The sequence below is a fragment of the Ambystoma mexicanum genome, chromosome 4q, assembly GCF_040938575.1.
Source record: "Ambystoma mexicanum isolate Mex_15411 chromosome 4q, UKY_AmexF1_1, whole genome shotgun sequence".
Classification (NCBI taxonomy): domain Eukaryota; kingdom Metazoa; phylum Chordata; class Amphibia; order Caudata; family Ambystomatidae; genus Ambystoma; species Ambystoma mexicanum.
This window is the reverse complement of record NC_090928.1, coordinates 1071393478-1071420416: the sequence shown is the minus strand read 5'-3', so window position 1 is coordinate 1071420416 and position 26939 is coordinate 1071393478. Positions and strand designations below refer to the sequence as shown.

Genomic DNA, 26939 nt, shown 5'->3' with positions numbered 1-26939 from the left:
AGGATCTCACTGATCCGTCTCCCTTCTTAAGAATGGTTATTGAGCGCTCCACCTGCAAGCTTTGGCCATGCTGAATGGCACAAAAAAGGCAGTGGCCCCCGATTCCAACTACGTACACACAAGGATTGTATGGAGAGCGATTAGCACATTTTTCTGATGGACCATGGCTGAATCCTTCAGTTATTTCTGGCACCGTTGGCTTAAAGAACCGAGTAGCAGATGGAACTTTTGATAACATTTGTAGTTGTCCTTGACTGCTCTGCCACGTTTGGATCAGTCAAATGGTCAGTTACATTTTCTGGCACCAAATAAAGCTGCCATGTGTGGGGAGCTAACTGCACATATACATTAGGATTACACAGCAGTACAGAGAAGAAAGAAAGAAAAAAAAAACTTCAGAGAGTAACGTCTGAACCACCACATGGTGGTAGAGTATAGGTGAGGTGCACAAATGCTTGTAAATAGTTTCCATGGTTCTATGTGATTTTACCTAAAACTTATTCGAGGCATTTTTTACGGAAACTAATTTATGGAAAACATACAGAATTGCATTTTATTTTTTTTATTAAGTGGGGGCTCAACCCTCCCTAAGCCCACCATTTCCACATATTTGTAAACCCCGCCCTAGGCCCCTCCCCACCTGTTTTATCCCCTTACATGTTAATTAAAAGAAATAAGTATTTCTCAGTAATAAATGCCTCAGATAAAAGCTTTTCGTTAAAATCACTGGATACCGTCGAAGGTTTGTGCAGTTCTGTGTTGCCAGGCCAGAACAGAATTTTAGGAGAGAGACCGGCAAAAATACATAGCAGTCATTGAATTGGCTTCAGTTAAAAGCATGTCATGATTTTAAGTTACTTTAGTGGCATTCAAGATGGTGTGTCTGGGCTACTCAGCTTTTAATAAAAATAAAAAAAATTATTTCTAGAGGATTCCAAAATTGCAATCGTGCACAACTTGTAGTCCTTCGAAGTACCAAGCCAAATAAGCCAACAACTATGTCTCCCTCGAGGCTGGTGGGAACAATTTGTAATAGTTTTTGTTATATAACACTTCATGCCCAATTTCTAACTGCCCAATTTCTAACTGAAAAGCAATATAACAGAGTGGCTTAACGTGAGGTGATTGCCTGACCCAGACTACCTTCTCATATGCAGCAAATAGTTTACGATCCACCACTTAATTGATACTTATCTTAAGTACATTGGTATACTGCACCTGTTCAGCTTCTACATCACTGGATTGACGATTTTTTGCCAAAATTACTATTTTTGTCTTGTATTCATTTTGTAATCTCTTGGTCACGAATTGGACAGCACACCAACACGTTTATACAGTTTAACACTTAACAAAATAGGATAAGAAAAACGAAACATAACAGTCAGGAAATTTGACAGCACACATGTTTGGCTTCCATTCTGAAACATTGCAACGAGCCAGTCATTACTTTTACAATAGGACGATCATAATTCCAATATCATCATTCGTGGACTCGAACCATATAACTCGAGAGGCACTAATCAGTGAGTAACAGTATTGTTCTCATTTCCAGCATACTCACTGCAGTCAGGAAACTTGTAAATGTGCACCCATAACTGGGATGCTCACCGGCAATGCGGTCCTTTGCAAAATAAATACACACGTCCCAAAGGAAGAACGATATATGCATCTTGTAAAACCAAACATTTAGCAGCTGCCAAAAAGGTTCAACAATAAATCCGTCTCATTCTCAAGTTAAGTGGCTAGATGTAATTGTGCTTACCTTGGGAAGGTTCTTACCAGGAACACTTGGAAAGTCATGATGTTCGTTGTGGTAACCAACATTGAAGGTAAGGTAATTTAGTGGTCCATAGTAGGAATAGGTTTCATGCCCTTTCAAGAACATGTAATGTTCAGCTATGAAGTGTCCAGAAATTGGATGCAAACCTAGTCCAAGTATTGATCCTGCAAACATGTAAAAAATGGGTTTAACTCCCCAGAAGTGGTAAACGACAATATCAAAGGAGAACTGAACTATTAGGTTGATGATTTCCAGCCTAGAGATTGGTTTGGGATTGATACATAGAGGCCTTATAGCATAGAAGAGGGGCTGCAATATAATCCATATGAGCTTCCTAAAGCGGGTACAGAAGAACCAGCCCTCAAAGTCAGTCGGGATGTCCACATCAATGCCGTCACCACCCAGATAGCGATGGTGATCCATGTGATACCTCTTGAAGGAGACGGAATAAGGAAGGCCAATTGGGAGATTTGCGAACATTCCAAAACATCGGTTCCATATTGGCCGGTTGTTGCCAAAGGCACTATTGTGGGAGATCTCGTGGATAGCCAATGTCATGGAGTGACTAATGCAGCTGCCAAAGGCATAGGTCCAAAACAGAAGCCACTTCCACTCCAAGTCTTTAACCAGATAAAAGGCAGTCAGTTGGGTGAGAACCATGAACGTTGCAATCCAAATCAAATTGAAATCCGGTTTCATCAAGGTTTTAATCTCTGGATACTTAGCTGTGTATAAAAACAAAAGAAAGTCTGTCAATATTTCAAGCACACTACAAGACAGTAACCCCAACATGCAGAGTTCATATCCCTTTCCAAACTCATTTGATGGACGCTCAATTAATAGACACATTAACACTGTAGAGACAAATGTAAATTAATCGATTTTTGTGTTGCTGGTTTATATAGCACTGCCATTGAACAACCCTCTCTTCTGTCAAATTACAAAGAGGATTAACTGAACTCCCAACAAAAAACCCTTCCATTACACACAACCTTTGTCAGGATCAAGGAGGGAGCTACATAGTTGTTGTGGTGGCAGGGTATCTGTTTGTCACCAGCATAACTATTATCTGCAACCAGTCCTCCATGCTATATTTATGATATGATAGGATAGGTTATTTATAACACGCTTAATACCCAGAGGTTTCTAAGCGCGGACCCGTGGATCGAACCTGTGGTGCTCTGTGCCATCTTGCTGCCAAGGGGAGCACGTTGCCACTGAGCTATACTAACAATATTTGAATAGGGTATGCAATATACAGTTGTTGCTGGTCTAACTAGAGGAAGTGCTCTGTAGAGAGCACATAGTCTCCAAAGCAGCCCTCCCTGCAAGTAATTGGCCTCAGCCAAATTTCGCAATCCAGGCCAGTCACGTAAGATGACGGAGGTACAAAAGATCCCAAAGAGAAGAACACATTACTTCCTTCCTCCCTGCCCCCTGTTAAGGTTCTCTCCGATGGTTGTTCTTCCAATGGATTCCTCATCTTAGATATATTAGTTTCCTGTTTTGCAGTCTCGGAAAACCATTTAAACTGCAGGGGCACTGTGCGGAATCAGCGTTGATCTCAACGGTTACCATTCCTGTGTCCGGAATTGATGTGGACGATAATATAAATATCACGCACCATGCACAGTTACCTCAGTTTCTAATTTTCCTTCTCCCTATGCTCAGCCGTCTTGAGGAAAGTAATATAACCCTGTATGGGCACTGAAAGAGAAGACATGAGAATTCACTCCTAGTCAGAGGGGTAGGCTGGGAGGGCGATGAGGAATCCATGGGAGGAACATCCATCAGAGAAAACATTACCAGGGGGAGCGTGTCCTCCCACAAATTCCTCATTTTAGATAGACTCCCATAGCAGTTTAGAAGGAGAAGCAGATACTTTTTGATTATTTAGTTAGCAGACAATGTTGTGCAGAACCACTCTTCCAAATCCAGCATCCCGATCCCGACAGGGTATCTAAGCAATAGTGCTTTGAAAATGTATGGAGTGAAGACCACATCGAGTCATTTCAAAGGTCCTGCACTGGCAGAACTCTTTGTGGAGCCGAAATAGTTGCAATTACCCAGGTGGAATGGGTTCTTAAATGATAAAGGGACTTCCTTCTCAGCAATGCAGTAGCATTTCGAAATGCGAAGGTTAATCCATCTGGAAAGGGTCCAGTTGGCCACAGCTTTGCCATGTTTGTGACCAGCATAACAAATAGATAGCCGATCACCCAGTCTAATGTTTAACATTCTCGAAATCTAAAAGCCAAGAGCTCTTTTTGGGTCAAGTCTGTGTACCCTCTCTTCATCCGTAGACCGGTAAGGGAGGAAGGGCCCTCAAAACAACCTGTATAGAGAATACTGTAAACAGTGGTTTTCGGGAGAAGGCTTGTAGCTCACCAACCCTGCGTGCACAAGTGATAGCCACCTCCCTCTGCTTTCCCTCCCTTGTCTTGTCGCGCCTAACACTTGTGTACAGGCACGTTATAAATGACATATCACAGTAGCCTGAGAGGGCAGGAATGGAGTGGTTCAAATGGCAATCCCATGAAAAATGTAAGAACCAGATTCCAATCCCAGGACGGAACCAGAAAAGGGACCGGCAGGATTTAATTCATTCTTTCAAGATTTGTATCGCCATAGGCATCTTAACAGCTTTGTTCTGGCGTGTGTTTGAACATCGATAACGTCGTCAAGTATCCCTTAAGAGTAGCCACTTGCAACACTTGATGGGCTATGTGCAGTTTAAAAGCAAGCACTGCAACTGTATTCAAAAAGGAAAAAGGCCTATATCTTTCGTTCTACACCAGCTGCAAAACATGTTCCAACAGCAGTGGTTTTGTTTGTTTGTTTTATTTGTAAAGCGCGCCGGACCCAGAGGTATCAGGGCGCAGTTGAAAGATGACTTACAGTTTAGTTGTATAGGTTATGGCAGGTTACCTTCATGTTACAAAGTGAAGGTAAGCAGCACAGGTGTCAAGGCATGTGAATGTAGAACATCTAAACATATTTTACTACGTTATACATCTTTAGCAATACGATAGAAATACAATGCATATGGTCATAGTTAGGTTAGTGCGGTAGATAAAAAAATGGGTTACAGCTCTTTCTCTATGAGCCATTTGATACTGTTCTTTCTGAATTCGGTAAATGTTTGGTCGGATCTGAGTGTGTGTGGCAGGGAGTTCCACAATTGGGCTGCCTTGACGGGGAAGCTAGATCCTCCAACGGTGGACAGTTTGAATCTTGGCACTTGAAGACAGTTGGGGTTGGCTATTCTAGGCGGTCTGATGGTGTTTTATCTGATGAATCGTTCTGATAGGTACCGAGGGGCTTTGTTGTTGAGGCATTTGTGGATGAGGGAGGCTGATTTGAGGTTGATTTTTTCTTGGGTGGAGAGCTATTTATGTTTCCTTCTTATTTCAGAGATGTGTGCTCTTCTGGGGATGCTAAGGGCAGGTCTGAGAGCATTATCTTGGAGCACTTGCATTCTAATAATAGTTTGTTTGTTCGCTCCCATGTAGAGTGTGTTACAATAATAGAGTTTTGACAGGATGAGGGCTCGAGAGAGGATTAAGCAGCTGTCCGCTGACAGGAATTGTTTTCCTGCTCCAATTAATTTAAATGTTTAGGCCGTTGTTGAGGCCAGCGAGCTTACCCGTTTAGTGAGAGATAGGGTGGAGTCAAGGTAGAAACCTATAGTTTTTACTTCTCCGACTACCTCAATGGTGTTCCCATCAGTGATGAATGCCGAATAGATAGGGTTAAGTATTGTAATGCAAGTTGTGGTGCCCAGGATGATAAACTCCGTTTTGTCATCTTTCAGGCACAGGCCATGGTTGGCCATCCATGTCTGAACGATGCTGTAGACTCTGTTCACCAAAGCCAGATCTTCCACGTAATCACCCGTGAGTGGTAAGAGAATCTGGGCATCGTCTGCATAATTGATATATGTGATACCCAGATTGTCAAGATCGTCAAAGAGTGGCTTTGTGATATTATATGAGATATTATAATAGAGTGTTGGGGAGATACAAGATCCCTGGGGAACTCCACAAGTGATGAGTATCAGGTCTGCTGCGGCCGATAATGAGAAGACCCTCATAGTTCTGTCACTAAGGAAGGACCGTATCCAAACTATGGCTTCCCTATAGAAGTGGGCTGCTGAGTCCAAGTGACTGCATAGGACTTCATGCTCCACCAAGTCAAAGGCCGCCGAGAGGTCTAATAGAAGGAGAAGTGCTAGTTTTCCCTCGTTTCTCAGGGCGTCTATTTGGGCTTTTAAGTCGATAAGGGCTGTCTCGGTGCCATGTTGTGGTCGGAAACCAGATTGGCGGGTGCCCAGGAGTAGATTTGCCTCAAGGAAGTTCTGGATTTGGGTGTATGCTACCTTATCTAAGATTTTTAATAGAAATGGCACTGTGGTAATGGGCAGGTATATTCGGGTCTAAGGTTTGTTCTTTCAGGAGAGGGAGTACCCAGGATTCTTTTAGATTGCGCGGGATGGTGCCAGTTGTGAAGGAGGCGTTAATCAGTTTAGTGATGAAGGGGGCTAAATCTCTAGCCGCGTCCTTGATTAGTTGTGCGGGGCATTGGTTGCCTTTGCAGTTAGAGGGTTTAAGCACAAGAAATGTTTTTTTCTACCTCAATAACTGAGACCTTAGAGAAGTTAAATTGGGTATATTCTAATGGTTTGGAAATCTGCATTTTGTTAGGAGTGGTTTGAGTTTGAGCTGAAAGTAAGGTCTTCTTAAGAGCGATTTTCTTTTGGAGTTTGGCCACTTTGTTGGTAAGTGCCAGTTGTATTTCAGTACACCAGGTTTTATCAGCGTCCTCCAGTACTGCAATTGGGGTTTCCAGTTCTTTTAGAATAGAGAGGAGCTCCTTCATACTGGAGCTGGCTTGGGAAATTCTATCGTTGTATGTTTGTTTGGCCGTGATGATGTCCTTTTTGTATTGCTTTGAGATTCGTATTATATTTGTTTTATTTTCTAGAGTGGGATGTAGATTCCAGGTTGTTTCGCATTTTCCTTTCTGTATTCTAAGGTTTTTTAAGTGAGATGTAAACCAGGAGTTGAGATGCTTTTTAGGTTTGCTGTTCCTAAGTTTAAGTGGAGCAATACTGTCAAGAGCAGTTGCCATGACATTATTGTATTCTTCCACTAGTGAGCCGGGGTCTGTGTGATCTGGTAAGGCGTTGAGATTAGGGAGGATATACGGTAGGATATTGTCCGCTGTAATGTTTTTCTTATTCCTAGTTAAGGTAGGTATAGCAGGGGGCAGAGCAGGTACAGAAGGTCTTTTAGTATTAAGAGTGATGGCAATTAGATAGTGGTCCGTCCGTATTTGCGGAGAGACAGAGGTGATAGAGATGTTGCAATTGTGGCTGGCAATCCAGTCAAGAATTCTCCCTTTTATATGAGTGGCAGTATTCACTTTCTGAGTGAAGCCTAGCTCTGTCAGAATGTTGGCTACAGAGGTAGCCAGGTTATCGTTGGTGTCATCGTATCCTAAGTTAAAATCTCCTAGCACTATAGTTTGTGAAGAGTTTTTTAAATTCTCTGAGATAATAGTAGTGATGTCTTCAGTAAATGAGCTTATTGGGCCAGGCGGTCTGTAGAGTAGATGAATGTTTAACGTTTGGGAATTGGCAGTGGGTAGTTTGATGGCTAGTGACTCGCAGGAGTTTAGGTTAGGAGAAGAGGTAATTCTCATGGAGAGATTGGTTTTAGCGATAATTGATAATCCTCCACCTCGTGAGTCGGGTCTGTCTGACCCAAGGATAGTGTAACTGTCAGGGACCGCTAGCATAAGTGCTGGGCCTGCTGCCTCGTGGAGCCAGGTTTCCGTGATCGCTATAAAGTAGAGGTCATTTTCTAGAATGGTCTCTGCTATGTCTGTAGCATGGGCGACTAAGGATCTGGCATTGATTAGAGCACATTTAATGTCCGGATCTGCCTGTGGCATTAGCCGTGAATTACGAGTGGCGGGTAGATTGCCGGTGGTCTTGTTTCTTTTAGTGGGGAGATTGGGGATGGGAAGTGTCTTAGGACTGTGTGGTGAGATGACTTCCATTGGGTAGCATGTTTTAGGTCGGAGGTGGTCTAGGTTAACATTACATTTGTTAAGAGGTTCAAAGATTTTGGGTAGACGTGCGCAAAGTCTAAGGTTTCTCTGGGATATGTTGCATGAGGATTTAAGAGTAGGTTCTATAGCCTGGGATCCTATGTTCCCTGGGGATGGTACAGAGGACATGATGATATAGACAGTAGCAATAAGGGAGACTATCGAGTTAGTGATGGAAGCTGGGTAGACTCGAGTTGGCAAGTGGGGGTACATAGTGGTTTGCGAGTTGGGCAGATCAGACTAAAGCATGCTGTAGAATGCAGTAGTCAGTGGGGTGAGCAGCATTGGATATAGCAATTAATGGTAGGTTGCCTAAGGCTAAGTACAGCTCTAGGTACGCAGTCTAAATTGCAGATGACTAGGTAGATATATGGGTTAAATGGATCAGTCAGATGGCATGCATACAGCTCTAGGTACGCAGTCTAAATGCAGCTGACTAGGTAGATATATTGGTTAAATGGATCAGTCAGATGGCGGGCATACATATAGGCTAGGTAGACCAATCAAATGGCAGGCACATATAGGCTAGGTAGACCAATCAAATGGCAGGCACATTTAGGCTAGATTGAACGATCAAATGGCAGGCACGAATAGGCTGGGTAGAACAATCTAATGGAGAGATGCATGAGGGTTGAGGTCAGCAATCAAATGGCAGGCGCAGGTAAGTTAGATAGACCAATCAGGTGTCAGGCACATGTGGGCTAGGTTGAGCAAAAAGGGCTGCAGTCAATTAAGCAATCGGCCACATAAAGGCAGCAAGTGCAAAGTTCAGCAGTCCAGTGGCAGCAGGTGGCAAGCCGATTAGGGTTGGATGTTGCGGCTGGGTGGCATAATGGCAAATGCTGTACCTGACACAAGGGCAGGTGGGCTACATATGGGCTGCAGACATGAGGCAGATGTAAAGGCTTGAGCTATGGGCAGTAACCGGCAGCAGTGTTATCAGTAAGGCCAAGGCTCCTGTATCATCAGCGATGCAGTTGGTTGTAGATAGTTGCAATGGCAGCAAGGTGGCGGTAGTGTTAATTCTACGTAACAGTTAGTGACGTGATGGTGGCACAGAGGCACAAGCAATCATTTGGGCCATGTACAGCAGGACCGAAATGCACGTTGTGCACACATGGAGCATGGGCGGATCAGCGCTCGGTTTCCATGCTACCTGGTGCGGGTTGGGAGCGCAGCAAGTGGCGAGGTTTGGTGGGCAGGAAAGTGTAATATTAGGTCAGGGAGCCTATAGGTAGAGCGGTTTTGGTGAATCCAAAATATATTAATAAGGTTACTCACCGTAGTGACCACCTTACTACTAGTCCATAGCCCCTTTCCTCCATACTTTGGAAGAATGTCCCATAAGTATGGAGGAAAGGGGACTATGGACTAGTAGGAAGGTGGTCACTACGGTGAGTAACCTTAATAATCTCTTCTGAAATCCCAATCTTTATATCTTAGCCTTTCAGAAACCAGGCGTGTTGGTTCAGCGTTCCCATTCCTGGGTGAAGAAGACAGGCTTCCTCCTGTGAGAGTAGATACACTCTCTGGAGAAGACAGAATGGAGGGCAAATGGGAATGTCTAGAAGGTCTGGGTAGCGCATCATCCTGGCCCAATCGGGATCATGGATTTCCCAAACTTCCTCAACCTCCTGAAGACTTGAGGGATGGCCAGAGCGCCATACAGGAGGAGTGGAAATTCCCAGTCCACTACGAATGTGAGAAAATCCCCCCCCCCCCACTCCCAGAGCTCCTCCGAGTTAATTCCCTCAAGCAGAAAAGGTTGCACTTGGACGGAAACAGATCTACCTCAGGGGTTCCCCAGACAGCAAAGATCTCTAGAAGGACTTCCTGAGCCAACTCGCTCTTGTGGGAAATCATGCTCTGCCTGCTCAGAGCGTCCGCCATCGCATTCTCTTTCCTGGCTAAATGAACAGCTAACAGAGATCCCGTTTCGTAGAACCCAAAACCAGAGCTGCACCATTTTGCATAGTGGTAGTGACCCTACACCTCCTCTTTGGTTGAGGCAATGTATGGCCACTGCTTTGTCAGTCATTACGACGTTCTTTCCCTGAATGGAAGGCAAAAAGGCCATCGGCGCAAGCTCAAGATTAGTTTTACGTGTAGTCTCGTTTCTGATGGGACCAAAGTCTGCTTATGTGTGCTCCCAATCCCATGTGGGAGGCATCCGTGACTACAGTCCGGCCAGGGTTGTCAAAAAGTACAATCCCGTTCTCTTTGCAGGCCCACAACAGGATATCCTGTGATGCCTTTCTCTGAGCCAGGGGAAGGTCCGTCATTCTCCTTAGATAGGCCGCTGGTATCAGGAAAACGCAGGATGCCATGAGGCCCAGCAACCTCAGAAAATCTTATGTGGGAGATTATTGGGAATTCTGAAACGAAATGACTGACAGATATGTAGTGGCCTCACAAAGCAAGCGGCCCGGACCGCTCAAATAAATTGAAGCGTTTGAGAAGGTGTCATCTGAGAATTCTTGAAGTTGATAGAAGTCCAGTTTGTGGAAAGAGTGGCAGGTGTTGCTGTGATGTTCCAGAGCCTGTCACAGAGAACGAGCCCTGATCAGCCAGTCGTCCATCCCTCCCCGCCTTACACTCGCTGCCACCACGGCCACCAAGCTGCTGAAAACCCTCCGGCAGAGGTAAGCCCGAAAAGAAGCACTCTAAATTGATAGCGAGTACTGCCAATGGCCAATGGCGAATCTCGGGTACTTTGTGTTGGGTTGAATAGGTACATGAAAGTAAGCATCATGAAGATTGAGTGACACCATCCAGTCCTCAAGCAGAAGGGCGAGGAAGATCTTCAAAAGAGTGACCATCTTGAATTGGTCCTTCCTGAGGCACTTGCTCAAGTGCTGCAGGTCCAAGATGGGTCGCATTCTTCAGTCTCTTCCGTAACAGAAAGCAGATGGATACCAATACCAGCCTTGGTTCGGTTACGCTGCAGGTAACTTTTCCAAGGCAACTTTCTCGAACAGGGAAAGAATCTTGTGTAATAGGAGCGGGTCTGGAGCCCGAAGAGAGCGTTCGCTCGGGGGACAATCAGGAGGAGTCTACAGAAATGGGAGAGTACTCTTGGGCAACTGTTTGCAATGCCCATGCATCTGAAGCAATGGCGTACCATTCTTGCAGGTGCTCGGCCAATCTGCCTCCCACAGGGGTTTTCTGAGCTAGTGGCTCAGAGCGATTTTGGGGCTGTGGCTGCGGGCAAGGAGGCTGCTTTGTTTGCTTTTCACCACAACCTCTTGGAGCGCGTGCAAATCTGCTTTGCCGTGGTCTGAACAGCTTGACCTCTACCTCTTTGGTAGAAGGGAGGAATAATAGCAACAGGATTTGATGAGCAGGCGCTAAAAGCAGTGCTCGAGATTCAACCATCACTCAGTAAGCAGGAGGTAACTCTGGGGAACCAAGAGAGGATGCCGCAAACCTAAGTTCCACATAAGATCCAAACTAGAACATTTTGTCCATTCTACATTATGCTGCCACACACATGGCTTTATAAAGGAAAACAAAGTTCCTCTAAAATCTTTGACTTAGCCCATGAAAGCTAACCAAAATCAAGAAACTGACCTGCCCAAATCACTCATGTCAAATTTGGGGACGCTTCATGGACCTTTTCATGTAGAAAAGAAATGTTGTAGAAAAATGTTTTTTGCGTGGGGTTTTGCATGGACCCCCAAAAACATTATTTTGTGACAAATCGAAATTGTCCACTCTGGCAATCATTTAGCCATTACCGTGAAAGTTGTTTAAGCCGCTACTAAAATTCTGAAAGTCGGACTACTCGGTCTCGAAATATTCACCTTTTAGAAGCAAAAAAGATCGATATTCAAACATTTTTTACTATTTGTCATTTATATAACGCCTTACGCCAAGGTGCAACATATGCAGTAGGTCCGGAATTACATCAATAGATGCAAATGTAACAAAACATCCCTATGCAGACTGAATGACTGAAAACACCAAAAAACCACAAAGACACCTAAAGAATGTATCCAAACGACGTATGCCCACACAAAAACACCATCAATAGCGCATGCACAGCAAACGCATGCATTCATCATATGTACAGAATACTATGAACAACAATATCCAGCAAGAACAAGTGTTTAATTAAACAGGCAACAAGACGCATAAAGGACATAAAGGGTGACTGTAGAAGGACTGAAAATAAACATAAAAGGCAAATGAAAGCAAACTTTAAAAACCATTTTTAAAAACAAGGTGTTTTTACAGCGAAGACTACTTACTACCCATAAGAAGGTTAAGACTACAAACTGGGAAGAGCATAGCATATGGAATGCATAGATTCATATAAGTGCACCTTTTAAAGGGTTAGTTAATTCAAGCACCCTTCTAACATCTCACTTCAAGTAACTATTTGTCCAACAGATGTTCCCACGTTATGGCAGCAAAAGTGTAAACTGGGGATGATTTAGTGTTCTCCAATGCATTTTAAGGCAATGCCATTTGATAGACTGTTTCAAAGTTGCGATGGGCTGACAAGAAAAGGGTCAAACGTTCACTGCAAAAGCAATCAATGCTCTCAGCGCAAACCATGTTCTTTTTGTAAAGGCCTTTTGAAAGTCAGTGAGAAACAGCTTTTTAGTGAGACAAAAAAAAACGAAGAAATTCGTACCTTCTACTCAACGGGTAGCACCCCCTGTGAGGCTAGGGAGGTGAGCCCGCTCTGCAACACCCCCTCTTAGGGGCGAGGCAAATGGGATCTCACCGGGAGAGACTCCCCCTTAGGGTAAAAGGGCTCCCGTTCCTGTGAAGAACTCTCAAAACTATTACACATAATTGCATACAAAGGACTCTCTAAAATACCAAGGACTTACACGTTCCAAGACGGGTGAAGGAAAAGCCAATCTATGCCATTATCAAGAAGAGAAAGAACGTGTCCCTTTAAATACAAGTCTCCAATTAACTGAGACGAGCATGTTGAATAGCGAATACATGCCAAACAGAGAGGAATGCATACGCAGGCAAGGGAGGCCCCCTTCCAGCATAACGCCTGGAGGAGGCGAAGCAGAAGGGAGCCATGGAGCTGACGGAATTCAAATTGGCAAGGAACTGAAAGGGGAAGGTGCAAGAGATACACCGTATCCCAGATGCAAGAAGCGGATGGCTGGACCCCAAAATGCAGTGGTGGTGTGACCATGAATGATACATGGTGGGCAGGCGGCCCACAAATCAATACCGATACCAACCCGAGAACAAAGCAGCAATCCGTCGGGTTACCTGAAGGAACACCGGAATGCCACAGGACGGAGAGAGTCCCAGGAAGAGGACGCCAGTGACAGTGAGCCGACAGCAACGAGGAGCGAGAGAAGCTCACAGACAGACACAGAGCCTGTATATGCTCCCCTATGTTGTTGAATGTAACAGGGAGAATAGGAAGACCAGGAGGCTAAAAGGGAAACTTGTCCCAGTACATGTAAAGAAACTTTTAATACAAAACTGATTAGCTTAAATTGCTTTGATGTAAGAATGAGAATCATTGAAGTCCCTGAGAGGGAGATCAAGCAACCTTGGATATCACTACCCTGGTAAAATGGGGCAATACCCAAGCCTTCAACACAGAAAGAACGGAACATAAGAGAAGGAGATGATGAATGAAGTGCACAGAAACCTTTAGGAACTATAGTAATGTGAGAAAGAAGCTCCTCGAAATCCCTGAGGGAAGAGAATTTGGATATCAATACTCTGAAGAGGAAAAGCAAACAAGCTATTCAAGACAGGAAGAGAAGAACGTAAGAGAAAGTCTTATAAATTGAAGCTCAGCAAGGCCACCAAAGTAAATACACAAGACAGAGATTGCTAGAGTAGGAACAAGTTACCTACCTGTAACTGTTCTCCAGCATCGGGTCTGGCATGGTTTCACATGCTCATGAATAAGAATACATAGCACTACACACATGCACAACCACAGGAGGTAGCAAGGCTCAACAGAAGCAGTCTCTTACCTCTTCACCAGGCTCACCTTCAAGAGAACAGGTTGCGCAGCACTACTTGGCCGGCTCTGAACTCCTCCCTGGAATCCCCATTGACTCAGTAAAATTTCGTCACAGCCCTGAAAATGTCCAGCAAAAGCACACTAGACAGGAACGCCGTTGTAGCAGCTATCGCCCTGGTGGAATGGGCTCTCGGACGGCCAGGCAGCGGTCGGTTTGCCAACCAGTGACAGTAAGCGATACAACCGGAGAGCCATCTAGAAATGGAAGCCTTGGACAAGGCCTTCCCATGGTTCACAGGACCAAAGTTCACAAACAGATGTTTTCTGGAAACTCTTCGTGCGGGACACAACAGTGCTCTAGACACATCCAGCAAGTGCTTTCAGCAGGCGACTAAGGCATCGGAAAAAAAACAGACAAAACTGAGGGCTCATTTAGATGAAAGTCTGACGGCACTTTGGGCATGAAGGGGGGTGCATCCGCAGCACCACCCTCGTCTCGTGGAAAGTTAAATTAGGTGGTTTACAGGAGAGGGCCTGGATCTCACCCACTTGTTGTGCAGAGGTGATGGCCACGAGAAAAGAGGTTTTCCACGACAGAAACTTGAGTGGAACCGAATGCATAGGCTCGAACGGGGTTTCCATTAGCCTATTAAGTAACACATTGAGCTCCCACGCCGGGGCCAAAGCCTTCACCGGCGGGAACGAACGGAATAGTCCCTTGACGAATTTCTTGACCAACCGGTGCGACCACAAGGAGGGTCGTCCTGGGGATCTCGTGTAGTGGGAGATAGCTGTCAGTTGAACCTTGATGGAGGCGTGAGGCAGCCCCGATTTGGCTAACGACAGCAAATATGGAAGTACCCGAGGGGCCTTGACCCTCAGAGGGTCGATCTTCTGGGGATGGCACCAAATAGCAAATGTCTTCCACTTCAGTCCGTAGCATTTCCAAGTAGACAATGCTCTAGCCTTGGCAAGAACTTCCTTGCAGTCCGCCAGAAGATCGTACCCACCGAATTCTAGTGCTGCAGGAGGCAGGCCTTCAGGTTCAGAGACACTGGATCTTGGTGAAGAATGGCACCTCCTTCCCTGGTGAGAAGATCTGCGACCACTGGCAGCTTGACTGGTGGGGACGCTGACATTCTGAGAAGGTCCGGGAACAAAATCTGCCTCGGATCATCCGGCACCAGCACCGTCCGAGTTGACTGATGACTCGAAGCAACAATGGTAACGGAGGGAAGAATGCATCCCCATGCTCCCCTGCTGGGGGAACCTGCTGGCAAACCTCTCACTTGGTGTTTGACGCCGTCACAAACAAGTCGATCTGGGGATTGCCCCATTTGAGGAACAAGTTCTCCACTTGTCCTGCCGAAGTTCCCACTCGTGGAAAGAGTGAAGCTCCCTGCTCAGAGAGTCGGCGACCATGCTCTTTACTCCTGCCAGATGAAACGGGACGAGGAACATCCCCTGGGCGACAGCCCAGTGCCATATGTCTTGCGCCTCTTTGGAGAGCGCTGGGGATCTGCTGCCCCCCTCCCTGACCCCCCCCCTTTCCTGATGTCAAACATTGTGGTGGTATTGTCTTTGTCTAAAGACCTGTACCACCTTGCCCTTGAGGGACGCGAGGAACGATTTGATGGCCCAAAACACTGTCCGTAGCTCCAGAACGTTGATGTGCAACATCTTCACCTCCGGCAGCCACAGCCCTCTGGCGTGAAGACTTCCGGTGTGGGCTCCCCATCCTTCCAGGGAAGCATACGTCGTGACCGTCTCCTGGTGCGGTGGGGCCTGGAAATCCGCGCCTCCGGTCAGATGCGAGCGCACGCCCCACCACCTTATCGCCCGACGGAACCCCTCATTGAGCACAATCCTGTCTTGGAAGCTTATAGACACCTGAATCCAACGGGCGTCGAGGAACTCCTGCAGTGGGCGCATCCGTAACCTGCTGAGAAGGATGAGATAAATGCATGACGACATCAAGCCGAGCAGAGACTTGATGGCCCTCACTGTGGCGATATTCAGAGCGAGCAGCCGTTGCACCTTTCCCAGGATGGATGCAACTCTCTCCTCCAAAGGGGACACCAGGCATAACACTGTTGAGCCGGGATCCCAGAAACACAGCGTCCTGTGATGGAGTCAAGCAGGACTTTGCATAATTCAAGGAGACCCCCCAGATCCGTCAGAAGGCGGACGGTCATCGCCGTGTGGTCGATGGCGAGGTCTCTTGAACTGGCTCGGATGAGCCAGTCGTCCAAGTATGGGTAGACGTGGATCCCTTGTAGTCATAGATGGGCCACCACCAGCGCTAAGACTCTGGGCACCGACTTCAATCCAAAAGGGGAGGGCCTTGAATTGGTAATGCCTCCCTTTAACGACGAAGTGCAGAAACTTGTGGTGTCCTTTGCGAATGGGGATGGGGCTGTGGAAGTACGCATCCTCCAGATCCAACAACAACAGAAAGTCTCCCTCCTCCAGTTGGCCGAGCATGTGTTGAAGAGTCACCATGCAGAACTTCTGGGACTTTATGTATTTGTTCAGTCGTTGCAGGTCGAGAATGGAACTCCAGCCACCGACCCCCGGTCTTCCTTCGCACAAGGAAGGACCTTGAATAAACTCATAGCCCAGGTGTCGCTTTGGAACTAGCTCTATCGCCTCTTTCTTTAGCATGGGCCGAACCTCCAGCAGCAGCTAAAGGACGTGGTATTCCTGCTGGGCCACCGGTGGTATTAGGGGACACTTCCGTTGGAACTCTAGAGTGTGTCCGTGGGAGAGAGCATCCAGCACCCAACAGTTGGTGGAGATGGTCTTCCACACGCTGACGAAGTTCGCCAGCCGGCCTACAACCAGGGTGCACAGGTGGGGGTCGGACGTCCCGGCAAGTTAATTCTTGTTTGGAGGTCGACGGGCCGCCTTGGGGTCCCTGGCGACGACAGCATCCTCCGCTGAAAGGCCTTGGAGTGGCCCATGTTGGTCTCTTGGTCCGAGGATCGGGAGTGTTGGTGGTAAGAAGGAGTCCCAGCCGTAACCCTTTGAAGATCGGGGAGACTTGCCTCCTGAGGACTAATAGGACGGTCGTCGCTGCTGTAGCGTGCCCAGGGCACGTGCCGTCTCCGTGTCCCCCTTGATGGCCTGTAGAGACTCATCCACAGCCTTCCCGAAAAGATGGTCTCCGTCAAAGGGGCATGTCCAAAACCTGTGTCTGGACCTCCTGTCGAAAGTTGGTGGCTTTGAGCCAGCCACTGCGACAAAGGCAAACGTCATTGCCCATCTGGTGGAAACCTGCGTCCGTGATGTCCGTGGCCACTGTGATCCGATGCCACCGTGCCCTCTTGTAGAAGCTCCAACGCCTCTGTCTTCTTATCATCGGGGATGAAGCCCAGCAGAGGTGCGAGCTTGAACCACAGCTCCCAGTCGTAGCGTGCTGTGATAATGAGGGCGTTGGCGGCCTTGATGGTCAACTCGCCTTCCCATCGCATCCAACTTCTTTCCCTCGTCGTCAGGAGGAGTGTACGCTGCTGAAGACGTAGAGCCCGACCACTTCTTGGGCGCTGCAGAAACCACTGAGTCCGGCAATGGCTGGGCTCGCAAGCACTTGGCAGCGGAGTCCGGCACCCTGTACTTCTTCTCCAAGCAGTACTTCTTCGCTGGGTCCATTGAAGGGTTCTTCATGAGCGCCAGTCCTTCATCCCAAATATCATCCAAGAGCAGGACCGAAAGGATGGTCTTCCTCGTCGCCTCGCAGCGCTGGTATAAGAAGCCTTCCTTCTCTGGCGCGAGCTGGAAGAGCTCCGATGCTCTGGAGCTCACCGCATGGAACAATCCCATCTCATCCGGCAGAGAGGATATGGGCGGGCGGGTGGTCCCCCATCCCATCGTCATCGCTGTATCCGACTCCGTCTCAGCTGTCATGATGGCGGAAGGAGGCGACAGGTGGCAAGGAGGCAACGGGTGCCTCTTGGATGGCGGCTCCCCCATCATCAGCGGGGCAGTCGGAACCGGTGGCCCTGGGAGTGCGGGAGGCAGCGTCGCCGGCATCCTCTTCTGTATCTCAGATACAAGTGTTTGAAGGGTGGAAAGAATGTCCATTGAAAGATCTCTAGGTGGCAGCTGTGGTGTAGGGACAGGAAGCTGGGGCGTAGGGGCAGGGGCACGGCCAGGGCCCTCGTCGTCATGAGGCCCTCCGTCGCCTTCCTATCTCTGTCATGATCACCCTCATCGTACGGCACGACACTGACGTTTCTCTCGTCGCCACCCTCCTCCTGGATGGTCTGGAGGTAGAGGAGTTCCTCCTCCTCAGCAGAGGACAGTCGATATTCGTGCCCTGGAGGACTTCAATGCCTCCCCCCACACTTTCCTCGTGCCCAGAGGGGACGGTCTCTGGGAGATGGCTGGCATCATCTGCTCCGGGGTCTTCTCAATGGGCTAGAATGCAGTCTCCCTCCTTGGAGGGAGGGACACACTTGCCTTCGAAAGGGCGCCCTGCTACCACCACCTCGATGGAAGGAGCCGCCTTTGTCTGGTGTACCTGGGCTTTCACAGCCAGGCCCCTTGTCCTGCTTGGCCTTCTCCTTAAGGGACTTGTCAGAGGCCCAGTCCCCTTTGGTCTTCTGCGCAGAGGGTAGGCCGGACACCATACCCTGTTTGGCCGTCTCCAGGGCCACCTTCAGCTTGCCCGGGTGATCAGACTTCCTCTTGGATGACGATCCGGGGCGTTGACTGGAGACTGGGGATGTTGAACGCGCCCTAGCCGCCAAGGAGCCTGCCGCAACGGCGCTCCCGGCAGTAGCAGCCTCGCAGTGCTTGGCCTTTTGTTGGACCCCCATGGTAGGGGTGCGCTCAAAAGGACTTAGAAGCCCACTCAGCTTTCCCGGATCCGTGAGAGGCATGCTCCTGGGAACCACCCATTGCAGAGGCACTGGCCTGCAGCCACACCTCCAGCCGTTTACGCCGATCCTTCAACGTTTCAAGAGTTCATGGCAAAATGCACAATCTTCATCCTTATGTATTGGGTACAGGCAGGGGGAATGTTTGTCGTCCATATAAACATTCTGCAAACCGCAGTCGGAGCATGGCTTGAAAAGGGAAGGGGAATCCTTCTCATCCGACATGATCCACGCGGTGTAGGCCTTGAAGAACCTTCTGGAAGCTTCCACAAAAACTCGACAAAATTCGCCCTTGAGGGGCACTGAAGAAATCTGAAAAATGGGTCCCCGTTAATCAGAAGGATGATCGATGGAGCCAGAGGCTCGATTGACTGAAAAATAAGTAAAACTCTTCCAAATAAACGCAGTAAAAGCTTGAGAGCTAAACACAAGGACTCCCAACACTTGAACGTGTAGGGGCTTAGGTAGAGGGCACTCACTGGCTTGGGGCAGTATGACCCATAGCTCAGTGATTGGTTGTTAGGAGAAAGACAGTTCAGAAATGAAACTGAAACCGATTTTCTTTTACGGAGGATTCCCAGCCTGACGACAGGGAATATTCATGAGCATGTGAATCCATGCCAGAACCCATGCTGGAGAAAGGTGAACCACAATTGTCTAGAAGGCCAGAACTACAGAAGAATGTGTACGTTTCCAGGTTGTATTTAAAAATGATCAAAGAAAGTATAAAAAAGGTCAGGTAAAGATATTCTTCAGGGAGGAAAGAAAAGACAACAATCTCTTAAAAGAGCAGCATGAACTGAGAGATCTAAAGATTACCTATTGACAAGAAATACAAAGACTGATACAAGGAGAAGGGAGCCATTCTCCTGACCTTAATTTATTTAGAATAGTGGTAGGGCCAGGAAGATTAGTTTTCTCGCAGCAGACTTCATATGAACATTGACAGGCGACTAAAGAGTAATCTAGTTAAATATATAGGCAACATTCAGCCTTTCTCATTAATATAAACCTTTGGAACATGTCCTCCAAGTGTTGGCCTCTTTCTGACTCTCCATATGGCACTCGCTGACAGTGTATATTTATCTCCCTCCAACCTCCAAAAAAAGAAATATTTTAAAGAAAATCATTTTGGTAAGCTGTTGGGAAGTTAACATGAAACCTACGATTACATTGTTTAAAAAGGAAAAATAAGGTACCAAATAAAGTTTAGCACCATGAAAATACTTTACGAAAAACAATGCATTGTTACTAGGGGAGCGGGGTGAGTCTTTTTTTTTAAACAGCATAATTATTAGGATGTATTCTTTACTGGGGCAATATGGGCCTAAAAACGCCTGACAGAAAATGAATCAAGAGTGTTAACTAGTTAATTAGAAAGGGGACACTAAAACAGTTCAGTACTGCAATTTTAAAAACGAAAACTAAGACTATATGATATGAGTTCAAATAACTGGCCAGAGCTTTCAAATGGAACTTCTGAACAGTAAAGAAAACAATGACCCAGTTTCCCATGAAAGGTTCTCGCTACACGGTCAAATACCATGTAGCTATTGACTAGAGTTCCACAAAGCAGACTGACTGATGGCGAGACAATGGTCATCCATTATGTGGCATCCTTGCTTACTCGCACTTACGAAATAGTTCGCTGACAAAGCCTATGTAAGCATTTTGATTAATTTATGAACTTTCAGGTGCTGAAACAAATTTGGACCCGATACTAAAGCCAAAACACTTTTGGCGACCATAAGATTTCAGTAAACTTGCTTTTCAATTCCCTTTGCCAACTCCCCCCAAAAAATTCTAAATTAAATAAAAAATGATTACTTGGACATCTCAAAGTAAATTCAGTTTCCATTCTTTGATATACATGCACCCTGACCCGCAGCATATAAACTACAGAAGAAGCAAATGTAAACGATACCAGGCGAACACTTCAAAAGAAGAGTGGCATTATGTTCCTTCCTTACGAACCAACAGACAGATCAAGTGTGGTGTCCTATTCCAGTTCACAATAACTGTACTTCCTTTGTATTTTCAAGTCCTTCGTTTCCAAAGCCCTTACAAAGTAGATGAGAACATCACAGACACACCATTATATGTTAAAGGGTTTTAAAAAACAGAAAACTGGCAATAAATAGGAGACAATTGAAAAAAGGGCTGGGTAGATTTTCAAGTTAGAAAATGTATCAGCTGTACCGTGCACCTTTACAAGCAGTCGAGTTACTTTTCAATAAGCACGACTACGAAAACACTACTAGCACATTTGCAAGCTTTAGTTTTCAATTCATTTTGGATAATTACCCATTTAAATAACTATTCACCAAAGGGCTGCCAATGAAAAAAAAATGCATACACATTACCCAACCGAATTTGGTGCAGATTTAACAACCTCAGGAGAATGAAATACTGAGTTAGCCTTGCCAGGACTTAAGCCTGCGACATGTAAATCACTCACTTTGCAGCAAGCGTTTAACCTGCTGAGCTATTTTACCTGATGTTCATCCGTTCCTATTACAAAAGTTTAACTTATGTGGAATTAATTTGGCAGTAAACTATTACAAGAGGTAGATGCTCTCAGCGCCAACATTTCATTATCACACAGGTTAATTCAAGATGCAAGTCCGGCAAAAACCCCAGGCACGTGGAAAAACTGCCTTAGTTGCTCCGACAGCAGTCTGCTCATTAAGATCCATTCTCCTTCCAAGAATGACATGCATTACTTACCGTAAAATCATTGCTGATGATTGTATCTGCTTATATTCCCATGCTGTGCATATAGTCCGACATCCAGTGGTCACCGCGGAGTATTGCATCTTGTCTTTCGAGAACCGAAAGGGGACTTCGACATGGTCGTGCCTTTAACACTATCCCCAAGGTGACGTGTAGTGTACCCAAAATCCCTCATGCGTCAAGGTCGCTCCGATTGCATTCATTCTGCCGTGAGGGAGCCTATGACTATCGTGAGCGAGTACAGAAAAGAGAGAAAGTAGTAAGACGTCTATGTTCCTTCCATCCGTGCGGGGAGGAAGGGTGGGCGCATGTGAATCTAAGCAGATACAATCATCAGAAATGCTTTTATGGTAAGTAATGCATGTCTTATGATGCTTGTTAATCTGCTTAGAATCACATGCTGTGCATAGACTAGCGAGCAGTACCCGGAGTTGAGGTCGGATGTGAGCAGGAACAGTAGTGAAAAGATGTCTTAGTACTGCTTGGCCCACCTGAGAATCAGACCTAGAATGAGCGTTTAGGCAATAGTGTTTTGTAAAGGGGTGTACAGAACTCCAGGTTGCCGCTTTGCAAATGGACTCCAGGGGAACATTTGCAATGAATGCTATGGAAGCCCCAGTGCCTCGAGAAGAATGCGCTCTAGGCCTGAAGGGCAGTTCTCTCTTAGCAAGAGTGTAACAGAGTGTGATGCATTTGACAATCCACCTAGAGAGTAGATTTGGAGACAGGGTCTCCTCTACCTGCAGCCACTAAAACGAAAAACTGATTCGTCTTTCTTAGTGGTCGAATTCTTTCCATGTGAAACATGACTGCTCTGCGTACATCAAGTGTGTGCAGGCTTCTTTCTCCCATGTTTGAGGGGTTCTGAAAGAACGTTGGTAGTTCTTTGGATTGGTTCACATGGAACTTCGAAATGAATTTAGGCGCAAACCTAGGGTGAGTGCGCATAACCACCTTATCTCTGAACTGTTACAAAGGGGTCTAAAACTGAGAGCACTTTTAGTTCACTTACTCTCCTAATGGAAGCAATAGCTATTAAGAAGGCACTCTTGTAGGCGAGATCTTTGAGACTTGCTTAATGCATGGGCTCGAAAGGAGACCCCATAAGTCTAGTCAACACTACGTTTAGGTCCCATCCGGGAGCTGGGTTAGAAATGGAGGGTGAATTCTCTTTACTCCTTCCATGAAAGCCTTAATAACTGGTATCTTCCACCACAACACCTGTTGTGGTGTAGTGTAGGCTGAAAGAGCAGCTAAGTGAACCTTTAGAGAGTTAAAGACCATGCCTGAGTCAAGTAAATGAGTCGGGTACAAAACAATAAGTGTAGGAGAGCAGTGAATAGAGTTGATGCTCTTGGAGTTGCACCAGATGACAAAATGCTTCCACTTATTGGAATAGCAATATCGTGCGTTAGGTTTTCTTGCCTCTCCGAGTATGTCCATACATCTCTGAGGGAGTTGCAGGTGCCAGAACTCTGACTTCAGGATCCAGGCCGCTAAGTTCAATGTCTGTGGGCATTGGTGAAGTGTCTCCTCTTTGTCTTGCGACAACATGTTGTACAGGCAAGGCAGTTTCATCGGAGGAGATGGAGACATATCCATCAGATGATCAAAGCAGGGTTGGCGGGCCCACATGGGGGCCACCAATATCATTGTGATTGGATCCTGGTGCATCTTGTGCACTATCTTATTGAGTATGGGAGTCGGGGGGAGCGTAAACAAATTTCCCTGACCATGTTATCCAGAGTCCGTTCCCTTTGGAACAGTTCTCGAGTATCTGGAGGCGTAATCTTGGCATTGAGCGTTCTCCTGAGTTGTGAACAAGTCGATCTCTGGAAAAACCCATTCCGTGAAAACGTTGGAGACGATGTCTTCAGGTAATCGACATTCATACTCTATTGGTAGTGGGAAATCTCTGCTGAGTACGTCTGCCAGAAGATTGAGTTCCCCTGGAACATTTTGAGACAGCAGAAACATGTGTTAGAGAGCCCACTTCCAAATGTTCTGGGACAGTTTGGACAGTCCTGGAGAGTGAGTGCCCCCTTGTTTATTCAGATAGCACATGGCCGTGGTGCTGTCTGAGGTTCAGGACCGTCTTTCCCTGCAGTTGAGTCTGAAAAGCTTTCAGTGCTTTGAATACGGCCAACAGTTCCAACAGGTTTATGTGGTATGATGCTATGTCCGACGACCAAACTCTGTGCGCTGTCTGTTGAAGCAGGTGAGCTCCCCACCCTGTGAGAGATGCGTCTGTAGTTAGAGTGGCCTCCACTGTGGGGTGGTGAAGGATTTCCACTTCAAGAGGTTCTCCCTCGACCACCACCGTAGCGAGAGAACGAGGGCTGGCGAGACAACCACTAGATCGTCCCATTGTCCGCTGACCTGACACCACTGGCTGTTGAGCCACTCCTGCATTGGACGCATGCGCGTTTGAACGAACCAAATAAATACATGACGCACCGTCACCTCTCGACTGGCTACATATTGAGGGATTTGAAACAGCATGTTTTGGACCCTCTCGTTGGGGGGGGAGGGGGGGGATGCCGTCCTATGTTCGAATTAGAGCCCCTAGGAACTGCTTGACCTTACTGGGTTCTAGGCTGGATTTCCTCTCGTTGATAGAGAATCCGAGACTAAATAAAAGATCTATTGTCATGTCTATCAGTCATTGAGGTAAGGATAAACCGGAATGGAATGCCTGCACAGGTGTGCTGCTGCCACTGCTAGTACTTTTGTAAATACCATTGGTGCGGAGGCTATGCTGAAGGGTAGTACCTCAAATTGATTGCGTTTATGTCTTGTATCATGAACCGGAGGTATTTTCGGTGCGCCAGCAACATTGAAATATGAAAGTATGCATCTTTCATGTCCAGTGTTGCCATGTAATCCCCCTGCGAGAGCAGGGGAATTACTTCCTGCAGAGTGACCATGCAGAACTTTTCTGGCTTTACAAATTTTTTCGCTGGGCGCAGATCTAATACAGGGCGCATGGTGAGATCCTTTTTTGGGGTACAAGGAAGTACACTGAATAAATACCTTTGTTTACCTGTGAAAGAAGTACGACCTATATGGCTCCCTTTTCTTGTAGTGTCTCGACTTCCTGAAGAAGGATACGCAGCTGGTCTAGCGTCAGCCGTCTTGCGTGTCGAGGTCTGAACTTTGGGGACTGGCAGAACTCTATGCAGTACCCATGGGCCACGGTCTTCAGTACCCACTGGTCGGTAGTTATCCCCTCCCATGCCTGAAGGATCGAGGTTAACCGGCCCCCGACCGTGGAGGCATATGAGGGGACCCGGATATGCAGGTCATTTTGAACCGGAGGCCGGGGAGCCTCTGAGGGTAGAGTTACGGCCCCTTCCTTTACCATGACGTTGACCTCTTTGGGGATACAAGGTGGAGTATCCGCTGGTTCCCTGTGGAGAGGACCAACTATTCCCCGAGGTGTACTGGTTTTGAGGGAACCGTTGGCCACGAAAAAGGCATCTGGATCCAGTTCCTCGGCTTGTGTGATTTGATCTAGCGTCTTAAGGGCGTCGTGCTCCTCCTTTGCAGTCTCGAGAGCTTTGTCGACTGCTTTCCCAAATAGGTTGGATTCTTCCAACGGCTTATTAATAAAGTGACGCTTGAGTTTTTGGTTTGAGCCCAGAATTTCTTAGCCACGCGTGTCTCTTTAGAAGGGTGCCCTGAGCCAAAGATCGACCCGCTGACTCAGCGGAATCCAAAGTGTTGTTTGAGGATACTTTGGTCTACTTGGCTGCTGTCGGTTACCGTGGACAGAAGACGAGTCCGTAGCGGTTCAAGAAACTCCTGCAGGCCTTCCTGTAATATGGCCCATTGAGCGTCTGTGTAGCTGGCTAACAAAGTTGTATTGTTAGCGCTGCGCATAGGAAAAGCTGCTGCAGCCGTGACTCTTTCCTAGGCCGTAGAGTTTTTTACACTCCTTGTCAGGGGCAGCCTCCCCGGTTGACAGGGGAACCTCTGCCCTTTTCCTCATAGTGGTCACCAGAGAGTCAGGAGTGGAGTGACCTCTGATGTAAAGGGGATCTGAGGGGGAAGGGCAAAATAACTTTTCTATCCTTGGATTAACTGCTCTTGTGAGGTCAGGTGTTAATAACGAGGGAGCCAGATGCTTTTTAATTGAGTTTAGAAGAGGAAAAGCCTGGATGGCCAGCTGTTTCTCTAGAAGAATGTCCTCTACAAAGTCAGCCTCAGGAACAGCTTCATCAGTGGCGATCTTGAAATGTTCTGCTGCTTTGCGCAACATGGCGTTAAATGTCATTTGATCGTACACTGGAGAGGGCTGTCTAGTGGGAGTGGTCTGGGGGGAATCTAAACACAGGGCATCAGGAACTGGTGAAGGATTTGGAGATTGCCTAGGAGGGTCACCCATATCCGGGATTTTCCCCCCACCCCTCCCACCATGGGGTCATGCATATCCTCAGGGTCAATGAAAGTATCATCATCCTGAGTGTCTGCAGGGACCTCCTCTTCAGTCGTCGCGAGAGGGATCAAAAGAGTCTTAAATTTAGCCACAGGGGGCAAAATGCCTTCTTCCCGTGGTCTTTTGGGGGTGGATTGCTCTCAGAGGGTTACAAACCTGTGAAGCCTCTCCATACAACCTTGCTTCAAATGTTTCCCTAGTCCAAACAGAAGACCCGGAGGGTTCTATAGGTGGAAAGGGCTCTTGTATACTAACCTTGACACCAAACGTCGAGATTTTTGTTTCAACGCAGATTAACAAGCATCAGAACTATCAATTACAAGAGCTAACTTGACCATTTAATGCAGTGGTTTACATGAAGGAGTCTTCTCTCCCAGAAAGCTGCACATCAATGTAGGCATGGCTAACTTGGCAGCAACATCATCAACTGTGAAGATATTCAGGATTCATTGCTCACCCACCCACTAGCATTTGCATCCTGACCTAATTTTGACCAAGATCACGCATTCATACTCGACAAAGCACAGTCTGGAGTACTTGTGCACCTATGGACTACATTACGTCTTTTCCTCTACCTAGAATTCCCCATGAACTTTAGAAGATTACTTTAGGGTTGGGGTGGAGGAAACTGCCTCAAAACGCAAGGTGCAAAGATATTTTTACCTTTTCTCACTTTCCCTCAGAGGCTCAATGTGACCCAAGCCCTGGTCCTTTCTAGGCAGGACTACTGCAACAGCCTCCTCCTGAATCTTCCATCTTCCACTCTGCGACCCCTCCAGCTAATCCAGAATAAGACAGCAAGACTTATCCTTGGCCTTAAGCCCAGGGACTGAATCTCTCCTGCACTCAAAAGTCGTCACCAACTCCCGGGTGCTGCACAGATTAAATTCAAATCCCGGGGACCACACCATCTTTAACTTTATCTCACTAAATACTTGTTACGCTCACCTGGTTCCCACGGGGACGTCGATCTGGAGCGGCCTGGTGACACGTAGAGCCGAGATGACTAACTGGACACCCCCACTTACTTCGTTT

At 46.9% G+C, this 26939-nt stretch overlaps 1 protein-coding gene across 1 annotated transcript in view; it reads right to left on the bottom strand.

The window, feature by feature from the left end:
* DEGS1 (delta 4-desaturase, sphingolipid 1) overlaps positions 1 to 26939 on the bottom strand; it is a 174827-nt gene that overhangs the window by 108340 nt on the left and 39548 nt on the right. Inside the window, exon 2 of the mRNA XM_069608640.1 lies at positions 1763 to 2505. Coding sequence (XP_069464741.1) covers positions 1763 to 2505 — 743 coding nt within the window. The remainder of the gene's footprint in view (positions 1 to 1762; positions 2506 to 26939) is intronic.